We start from the raw sequence: 9738 nt of genomic DNA on the forward strand, positions 1-9738 counted from the left end.
ATTTTATTAAAACCAGAAAAACTTCCCAAAGTACACAGTTTAGATATAACATCAGGTGAACACTCACCGCCGTAGTAGACGTATGGAGATCCAGGCCAGCAGGGACCCAAACCTTCTGGTTCCCTCTGCCCATAAACACACACACATCCCTGGGTCTCCATACCCTGACCCTCCCAGCCACGACCACCAGTGAAACGCTGCGATACGTCTCTCCCATCAGGAGGCTGCTGTGAGGAAGGTGCACCAGGATCTCGCCCAGTCAGGCCCAAGCTGCAGGGGATCCCTGAGTGGATGGGAGGTTCGGAGGTGGACCACTGAGCGTCAGCAGCCTGACTGATGATGTCATCACAACCTGTAGATACAGGTGAGAAGTTATCAGATAACTTGATGCTGATAGCTAACAAAATGAAGCACATTTCTTTCAAGCTAATTTATAGATATTACTGCAGCTAAGATGTGTTTTAAAAAATTCAGAAATGACCATAGAGAGCAATTAGGGGATCAGGGACAAGAGGAGCTGGGGATTGAACCACCAACTCTGCAATTAGTGGAGGACCCCCCCTACCTGCTGAGCAGAGCAACCATGTACTGTTTGTTATGTAACACAAATTTCAGTTCTCAACAGTATAGTATGAATCTTTTTATTTTATTGGCAATATACTGGCAAACAGTATATTGACTCAATTTGTTTTGGCTGTAAAAAGTATTAATGCAATTTTGTTTTTTGTTCAAAATCTTTATGTGAATTGTAGCTTCCCTGAGCTTAGAGTTATTGATTTTTTTCTCTGCAAACCATAAAAGACAAAATATCCATAAAACAGAAAAACTAAGCAACAGAAAAAAAGAAGTCATCATTGCCAAGTAGTGTTAGTTCAACCTGGACTCACTGTGGATCGACGTGCTTTTATTTCGGTTAGTTTCCTTCAGAATTTAAAAAAGCGTAATTGTTTTCCATAAGAATGCATTTTATTCACACTGTAAAGACACGACAACATCAACAACAAACACGCATGGCTGGTTAACGCAGGGGCTTGGCTTAGAGTTGCACGTCATGGCTGAATCATATGTCTGATCCGTCTGTTTCCTGTACCTGCTGATGAGACCTGCTGGGTTTGGACGAGGAGTGTAGTCACCAGTCATCTGCATATACTGGCACACATGCACACATAGCAGGAAGTGGGTGGTTTTTCAGGTCCAAACAAAAACATGCACTCAGGGACGGATTTAAAGCCAAATTGTTTTGATGTATGCTGAGACCAACAGGAACAACAATCTCATTCATACATAACCTGTAATCAGGATCTCTTTTGAAAGAGAGACGTGAGTACAGCAGGAGAAAATAAGAGAGCATAGACAGTCACACACAAACATCAGCAACAACCACAGACGTCTTTAAAAAGATTTAAAATTTTAAGTTTAAATTCATCCAATGGAGATGTTCAAGAAAATCCAGATCTAAAACATGTGAGAGACTACCTGTAGTGTAGCAGCAAACAGCCGGATGCTCTCCTGCCTCTTCCTTCTCCTCCTCTTCCTCTTGGTGGCTCAGCATGGCTGAAGCAAGGCTCCCTGTATGTTGAGGAAGGAGACACAGAGGAGGTCTGAGCGACCAAACCCCACAGTCAGGATTCAGTCTGTACATCCCAGCCCGAGCTCGAGCTTCGGTGCCCTCCGCGAGTGAGTGCGGTCGGGGAGGTGAAGTCACTGTCTCCCTCCGTTCCTCTTCCTCTCGGCTCTTCCTCTGAAACCAGAGATGGAGCCACAGATTGGTTTTCTCTGGAGCGGAGTCAGACGCAGCAGGAGCGACTGCATGTGTCACTAGAGAACAAGCTGATTGGGCAGCTCGTCTCAGCTAATGATGTAATGTACTGATCAGGCCTGTGTTTTGTGTGTAATAAAACTGGAGTGTTTTAGATTCATGAGTGTGGTGTGATCTCTTCTAAGACTGCTGACATCCATTTATTGAGCTCCAGTATCGAAGAATCAACTTTTAAGGGAACTGAAGCTATCTTGAGCTCAGTACCCCCATCAACATGTTTGCTTTTATTTTTTGTTATTTTAAATGAAGGGTTCACTGACATATAATATTGTTGTTTAAAGCTTACAACAATGTTTGCATTGACATTGAAGTTTTTACGCCGGTTTTATCCTGGTCTTGCAGTTGTAAGTCTGCGGTGCAAACCTATATAAAGACTGCGGACAACTTTTAGAACAAATTTGAGCAACTAGTTGCAGTTTAGTCTCTGCAAGTATACTTTCATACTCTGAATAGAGACCGATGGCTCTCTGCAAGGAAGGACAAAGAAATCTGAAACATAATTCTCATTGTTAGAACAGTAAAAACAGTGTCTAAAAAAAGGACAATTTGCATTTTGTGTTTCTCAACTAATGATATTGGAATCTATTCCAATTTATTTTATAATTATTATAGTATTTATTATTTGTATATTGTTTTTCTTTTTAAAAAAAATACTTATAATTCTTATTGACACAGTGCTTGTCTGCTGGGTGTTTCTGCACCTTCCTGTCTTTGCTGCTGTGACTTGTAAATTTCCCCGCTGTGGGATTAATAAAGTCTATCTTAATCTTAATCTTAATCTTGGCCTGCTTTTACCAACAGTCCTCCAAATGAATGTAAACAAACATCACAAGTCAACAGGACTGTTGTATTAGACTGTATTAATTTGAGCTAGGTGTACCTAATAAACTGGCAGCTGAGTGTATTTTGTTTGTGAATGTCTTGTTAAGTTTTTCTTACATTGTTTTTCCATCGTTGCAGCGCTTTGATCCGATTGGTGGATTACAGGTCATGTGATTTCTCGCTGCCAATCAGAAGGCAGCGGGGTAGCTCTCGCTGAGGAAACAGGACATTTAACAACCCACCTGAAAGGCGTCCCGCGGTTCTGCGTGTTTCCTCCTCTGATCTGGTCTGTTTCTTCCGGGACATTTACCTTTAGACCCGCCTCGGTGCTTCTGGCGAACTCACAACACTTTATCGCCTCAACTTTAAGTTTGTGTACATCTGCAGACAGACACGCCCTCGGAGCGGCAGCAGGGAGGAGACCCGCGGTGCAAATTACGACTGGAAAACCCCCCGTTTTATCGGTTTTATCCTAGATTCTTAAAAAATGGCCTTTGCAGGATACGGCGCTGCCCCCGGTGGAGCCCCGGCATCGGTAAGAACCGTTAAAATGTGATGAAATGTCCGCTAAAAGCAGAATATGTTGTCCACCGACCACCGTCCCGGGACGAGCATCCTGTCCGAACAGGGCGGAAGTTGGCCGGGTGGACTGTGAAGTTCCCGAGAACACACGAGGCCAGCTGTTTTCTCCGTTTCACGGTTTCTACCTGAAATCCATCAGTTAGATGACGTCAGAGAACTAGCTACCCATCAGCTAATCATTAGCTAATCATTAGCATTAGAGTCATCAAGTGTTTCCACACATTTTAACGTCAAGCTTTTCAGGGCGAAACTCAGAGGAAGTATTCTAATATTTTACTTATATGGAAATATACAACACGACAAGCAGTGGTGGAAAGTACTTTTACTTAATACTTCTTGAATCTTGAATCTAGGACTTCAGTCAGATATCTGAGTACTTCTACCACTGATTACAAGTAAAAGTCCTGCATTCAAAATCAGACTTACGTAAGAATATTATCATCAAAATGTACTTAAAGTACTAAAATGTAAAGTATTTGTTATGCAGACTTTGATTATTATATTTGTATGTATTGTATTAATGAACTGTAATTACTGATGCATTGATGTGTCTGTAGTATTTTAATATAGTAATCGAGCTGGAGCTAATTTAAACTTAATTATTTACTGTTGGGTAGTTTTAATCTGTGACAGTGTGTCATATTTATTCGTTGATCATAGGTTTTATTCGAAGTATAAAGTAGCAGAGTACCTGAAAACTCTAGATGTTAGTGTCCTTGTGTGTTTACAGCAGGATAGTAATTTTGTTTTCAATGAAACTTTCTATCACATTTCACTTGATTTGTTTTGTTTGTTGACTTTAAACTCTTTTCCGTTGTGAACTCTTGTAACCAGATGTCTTGTGCAACTTTTATCACTGAGGTAATCTAAGACGTTTGTGTGTGTGTGTGTGTGTGTTTTATGGTGGAATCACAATGAGTTTGGGGAGAGGAAGGGTGGGGAAACACACACACACACACACACTAGATAATCAGATCAATCATTTCAAGTGTTTTCAGTGGTCAATAGGAACACACACACTGAGTCAGCGCTGGTGGACTATGTAAAGCATGCAGGCTGCTGGCTGTGATTATGAGTGAGTGAATAGGAAAGACAGACACAGACACACATGCTTGCCACTCTGCATTGGCTCCCAGTTAGTGAACAGGAAAGATTTCAAAACATGGTTACAAAAGGGCAACGAAGCGTCCTGAACCTCATTTCAGTCTCTTAGACCCTCGTCAGGTGGTGACACGATGACACTGTGTGCAGGATGGTTTGCTCTTTTTGTCGGTTTGGTCGTTTTCCTTTCATTAAGGCAACGTGAGTGTTCAAGAAATGTATATCTTTTGGTAACCAATGTATATCCAAGACCTTACGTGCCCTCGCTGGTTGGGACTTTTTTTTCTTTCCTGAGGTTTTTGTTTTGAAATCCTGTTAGAAAGCTTTGCACAGAGCCTGAAGACATGACTGATTTCATGTCCTGTTTTTTACTTTGATAACTGTTACTTCTTCTAATTAAGTTGTTCAACTCCGCTGCTGTATAACTACTAAACAGTGAGGTTTGTCATGTATAATCCACCTGAAACCAACTCAATCATGCAGAATCTCTTGTTTCTCTGTGTGTCTCTCTCTGCAGCAGGATCCTCTCTACGGATATTTTTCAGCTGTAGCTGGACAGGTAACACAGCTTAAAGTAACACTTTACCTCACTATGTTTTGGCCTGACTGTACAGCATGCCTCTGATTTGTGAGCTGCAGCACAGGTTCTCAGATCTTGTATTGTAACTGCTCTGTGGCATTGCGTACGTCCCTCTGCTCTCTGACAGGACGGACAGATCTCGTCAGACGAGCTGCAGCGCTGCCTCACACACTCCGGCATCTCTGGCTCATACAAGCGTAAGAACACCAGGCTGTTTTTATTAGATATCCACTCAAAACACATATGCACACTGTTTGAATCTGATGAGTCTCCTGAATAGAAACCTGCTGACTTCCAGGTCGTAATGGCACCTAATTGAAAAGCACTGGTTTAGCTGGTTTGTCAGACAATTACCATTCAGTCAGTTTTATAACTGATGAAATCACTAAACACTAGACTGCACCACGATGACACCAAGCCTATCAAACGTGATCTCACTGTCAACAATAATGCAACATTTTCCCACGAAATGTTTGACATGTAAATGTGTTTTTACTTTTGTCTGCTTAACCTGTGTGCTTACAGTCTGTGTTTTCCTTCTACAGCCTTCAGCCTGGAGACCTGCAGACTGATGGTCAACATGCTGGATGTATCCTTCACCCATCAGCCAGTCAGAGAGTCGAGGAACTCTTTCCTTTTCAGACCTCACTGCTCATATTAATCTTCCTGTCAGTCACAACGCAGGAACATTTTCTCATCAGTTGCAGTGCACAAGTTTAAGCATGAAGAGTTCCCTTCATTGGAACCAAAGGGCCTAAACCAGGAAACACAGACAAACACCAAAAATACACAAATGTCCCTATGTTGTAATTCTAGCTGGGTTTTCATTATGCAGCAAAAAGTACTCTCAAAGCTGTTAGATGTATGCATATTAAGTTTGCTTTATTTTTGAATGTTGATGGACACTGTTATCCCACAATGCAGTGCACAATGGAAATGAAATCTTGCTAAGTTTAACTGACTAAAGCTTTCCAGAGTCTTAGTTTGATGCTCATCATTTGCTGCATCTCTTGTGTCTCCTGTACAAATCATTACGACACTGTAATGTCTTTAATACTTCCTTCATGTCACCATGAGCACGGAGTGATCGTGTTCAAGTGAAGTGCTTGGTAAAAATACTGGAAAAGCATGTGACGGTGTCCTTGACTGACTGTGTTGTCTCAGAGGGACATGTCTGGCTCCATGGGCTTTAATGAGTTCAAGGAACTGTGGCAGGTTCTGAACGGCTGGAAGAATACCTTCACATCCTACGACCGGGACCGCAGTGGGACGGTGGAGGGCCCTGAGCTGCAGCACGCCCTCACCTCCATGGGTACGGGGGGAACTAACGAAACAGCCTGTTACACATCGAAGTTGTTTGTAGTTTTATATATTCAGTTGTAGTTTGTCCCTAAGTCTCTCAAATCCAACATGAACCAGATATTATTTAAAGAAACTCCTCAGTGAAACAGTAGAAGTATTCAAACTGCCTGGGAGTCACTCTGAAGCAAATGTTAATGTTATTTATTTAATAATATATGCGTCTCTCTGCAGGTTATAATCTGAGCCCTCAGGCCATGAACAGCGTCATGAAGCGCTACAGCACAAACGGCAGAATCACCTTTGATGACTTCATGACCTGTTGCGTTAGACTCCGAGCCCTGACAGGTGAGTGGGCCGAGGAAAGCGTGAAATCTGACACAGTCGGCATTAAAACACAGAACTGGCAGCTTTATTTAGTAGATAAATCAGCTGATTCGACACCTGACGGCTCACCTGTAGCTCAGCTTGTCCATGAACTCTATATGTTTTGGACAGAGGACCTTTCTCCTTCTTCTTCTGGATTATCGTCTGAAGATGAGATAAGATGTGGCCAAACAAGACATTAGGAAAGCCACTGTGTTTTTGTGAGCCTGTACAGGTACATAATAATAATAATAATAATAATAATAATCTTTATTTATAGAGCACTTTTCAAAATCCATGTGCTTTACAAAGGCAGCAAAATAAAAGGCAATTCATAAAATCATCAGGTTTTAAAAGTAAAGTAAAATCAGGAAAGGCTCTCAGACAGAAGTGTGTTTTAAGAAGGGACGTGAAGGAGATCACTGACTCAGCCGACCTGATTTACAAACAGACAAACTAAACCAACTAAAAATCTGTGTTTCGTTAATGAACAAACGTTCGGTCAGAATCAACGATGAAAGTATTTAAAGAGTTGGGCTGTTTTCACGCGGGTGCGTTTGTTTTTCAGACCAGTTCCGAAGGAGAGACACAACCCAAAATGGCCAGGCCATGTTCCAGTATGATGATGTAAGTTTCCCCACTTTTGTTGCTTCTGTTTGAATTTAATATCTATAACTGGGACAGTCTGTCTATATATCTATATCTGTCTATAGTCTCTTAAAAGTGAAGCTTTTGCGACGGTGGTGTAGTTCCTTTATAGCCCAGCGTTAGCTTTTTACTTCTGACGCTTCCATTTATGCCTCAAAAATCATAAAAGTGAGGTTCATTAGTGAAGATTACAGTGGCTTGCAAAAGTATTCAGCCCCCTTGAACTTTTCCACATTTTGTCACGTTACGACCACAAACAGAAATATATTTTATTGGAATTTTATGTGAAAGACCAACACAAAGTGGCACACAATTGTGAAGTAGAAAGAAAATTATACATGATTAAAAGAAAAATTTACAAATAAAAAACTGAAAAGTACAGTGTGCAAAAGTATTCAGCCCCCCTGAGTCAATACTTTGTGGAACCGCCTTTTGCTGCAATTACAGCTGCAAGTCTTTTGGGGTATGTCTCTACCAGCTTTGCACATCGAGAGACTGAAATGTTTGCCCATTCTTCCTTGCAAAACAGCTCAAGCTCAGTCAGATTAGATGGAGAGCGTTTGTGAACGGCAGTTTTCAGATCTTGCCACAGATTCTCGATTGGATTTAGGTCTGGACTTTGACTGGGCCATTCTAACACATGAATATGTTTTGTTTTAAACCATTCCATTGTAGCCCTGGCTTTATGTTTAGGGTCGTTGTCCTGCTGGAAGGTGAACCTCCGCCCCAGTCTCAAGTCTTTTGCAGACTCCAACAGGTTTTCTTCCAAGATTGCCCTGTATTTGGCTCCATCCATCTTCCCATCAACTCTGACCATCTTCCCTGTCCCTGCTGAAGAGAAGCACCCCCAGAGCATGATGCTGCCACCACCATGTTTGACAGTGGGGATGGTGTGTTTAGAGTGATGTGCAGTGTTAGTTTTCCGCCACACATAGCGTTTTGCATTTAGGCCAAAAAGTTCAATTTTGGTCTCATCTGACCAGAGCACCTTCTTCCACATGTTTGCTGTGTCTCCCATATGGCTTCTGGCAAACTGCAAACGGGACTTCTTATGGTTTTCTTTTAACAATGGCTTTCTTCTTGCCACTCTTCCATAAAGGCCAGATTTGTGCAGCGAACGACTAATAGTTGTCCTGTGGACAGATTCCCCCACCTGAGCTGTGGATCTCTGCAGTTCGTCGAGAGTCACCATGGGCCTCTTGGCTGCATCTCTGATCAGTGCTCTCCTTGTTCGGCCTGTAAGTTTAGGTGGACGGCCGTGTCTTGGTAGGTTTGCAGTTGTGCCATACAATTTCCATTTCCGGATGATGGATTGAACAGCGCTCCGTGAGATGTTCAAAGCTTGGGAAATCTTTTTATAGCCTAACCCTGCTTTAAACTTCTCCACAACTTTATCCCTGACCTGTCTGGTGTGTTCCTTGGACATCATGATGCTGTTTGCTCCCCAATATTCTCTTAACAAACCTCTGAGGCCGTCACAGAACAGCTGTATTTGTACTCAGATTAGATTACATACAGGTGGACTCTATTTAGTCATTAGGTCAACATTCGATCATTCAGCAATCATCAGGCAACATCTGAAGGCAATTGGTTACACTCAGAGAAAAGGGGGCTGAATACTTTTGCACACCGTACTTTTCAGTTTTTTATTTGTAAATTTTATTTTAAATCATATATAATTTTCTTTCTACTTCACAATTGTGTGCCACTTTGTGTTGGTCTTTCACATAAAATTCCAATAAAATATGTTTAGATTTGTGGTCGTAACGTGACAAAATGTGGAAAAGTTCAAGGGGGCTGAATACTCTTGCAAGCCACTGTATCTTGCTGAACAAAACGCGTGAGAATCTTAATGGAAAAATCCCATTGGCTGTTTGTGGAGGGGAACCAGGGCGATGCTAACTTCCGGGTTGGCCTACAAGAACACGTCGTCCCTGCAGGACTCTGTTGGCGTTTCTCCGTCTCTTACCATGAACTTCTTTAACCTGCAGTAGCAGAAGCAACGCTGACAGCAAACAGGCCGATACGAGATAAACCCGCCGTACACTAGAGAGACAGATATTTTTCTAAAAGGAGAGTGAATATTGGACACCAGGTGGACACAAACACGTCTCCAATTGATAATCTTGCTCTGCGTCTGCTGGATGGTTGTCTGCTAACGCTCACCATAACAACTTTAGGTGAATTTATTTCCAACTTTCCAACAAAATGAATGTACGAATGCAGCTTTAAACAGTCAACAGTGTTGTTCTGCCCTCTGGTGAGAACGGTGCAGTTAGTAGATGAGAACACTGATCGAGGGTTGTACAATAACGCTGGATGTATTTCTCTCTCTCTCCCCAGTTCATCCAGGTCACCATGAACACATGAAGAGGGAAAGACTCAGCAGAGGGGAAACACTGGCCTTTTAAAATCTTCTCATATCGACAGCATGTACTTTCATTGTGTATGTTTAGTTTTAATGATTAAAACGTTACTGTCACATTCCATTTAACAGGTTTTTTAAGTAATGCATAATGTC

At 41.9% G+C, this 9738-nt stretch overlaps 1 protein-coding gene across 2 annotated transcripts in view; it reads left to right on the forward strand.

Moving 5' to 3' along the window:
• Positions 1-2864: 2864 nt before the first annotated feature.
• The window catches only part of LOC139290079 (sorcin-like), a 7027-nt gene continuing 153 nt past the window's right edge, over positions 2865-9738 (forward strand). Inside the window, exons 1-8 of one of the 2 annotated variants that reach the window (XM_070911770.1) lie at positions 2865-3176; positions 4842-4883; positions 5032-5101; positions 5450-5493; positions 6069-6216; positions 6438-6551; positions 7138-7196; positions 9561-9738. The exon at positions 9561-9738 is cut by the window's right edge and continues 153 nt beyond it. In XM_070911770.1, the coding sequence (XP_070767871.1) occupies positions 3129-3176; positions 4842-4883; positions 5032-5101; positions 5450-5493; positions 6069-6216; positions 6438-6551; positions 7138-7196; positions 9561-9587 (552 nt within the window). In that variant the 5' untranslated portion in view covers positions 2865-3128 and the 3' untranslated portion in view covers positions 9588-9738. Of the gene's footprint in view, positions 3177-3196; positions 3286-4807; positions 4884-5031; positions 5102-5449; positions 5494-6068; positions 6217-6437; positions 6552-7137; positions 7197-9560 lie in introns of those variants that run through there. The other variant, XM_070911769.1, reaches the window with a different exon arrangement.

Source organism: Enoplosus armatus, chromosome 9 (genome assembly GCF_043641665.1).
Source record: "Enoplosus armatus isolate fEnoArm2 chromosome 9, fEnoArm2.hap1, whole genome shotgun sequence".
NCBI classification, from domain to species: Eukaryota; Metazoa; Chordata; class Actinopteri; order Centrarchiformes; family Enoplosidae; genus Enoplosus; species Enoplosus armatus.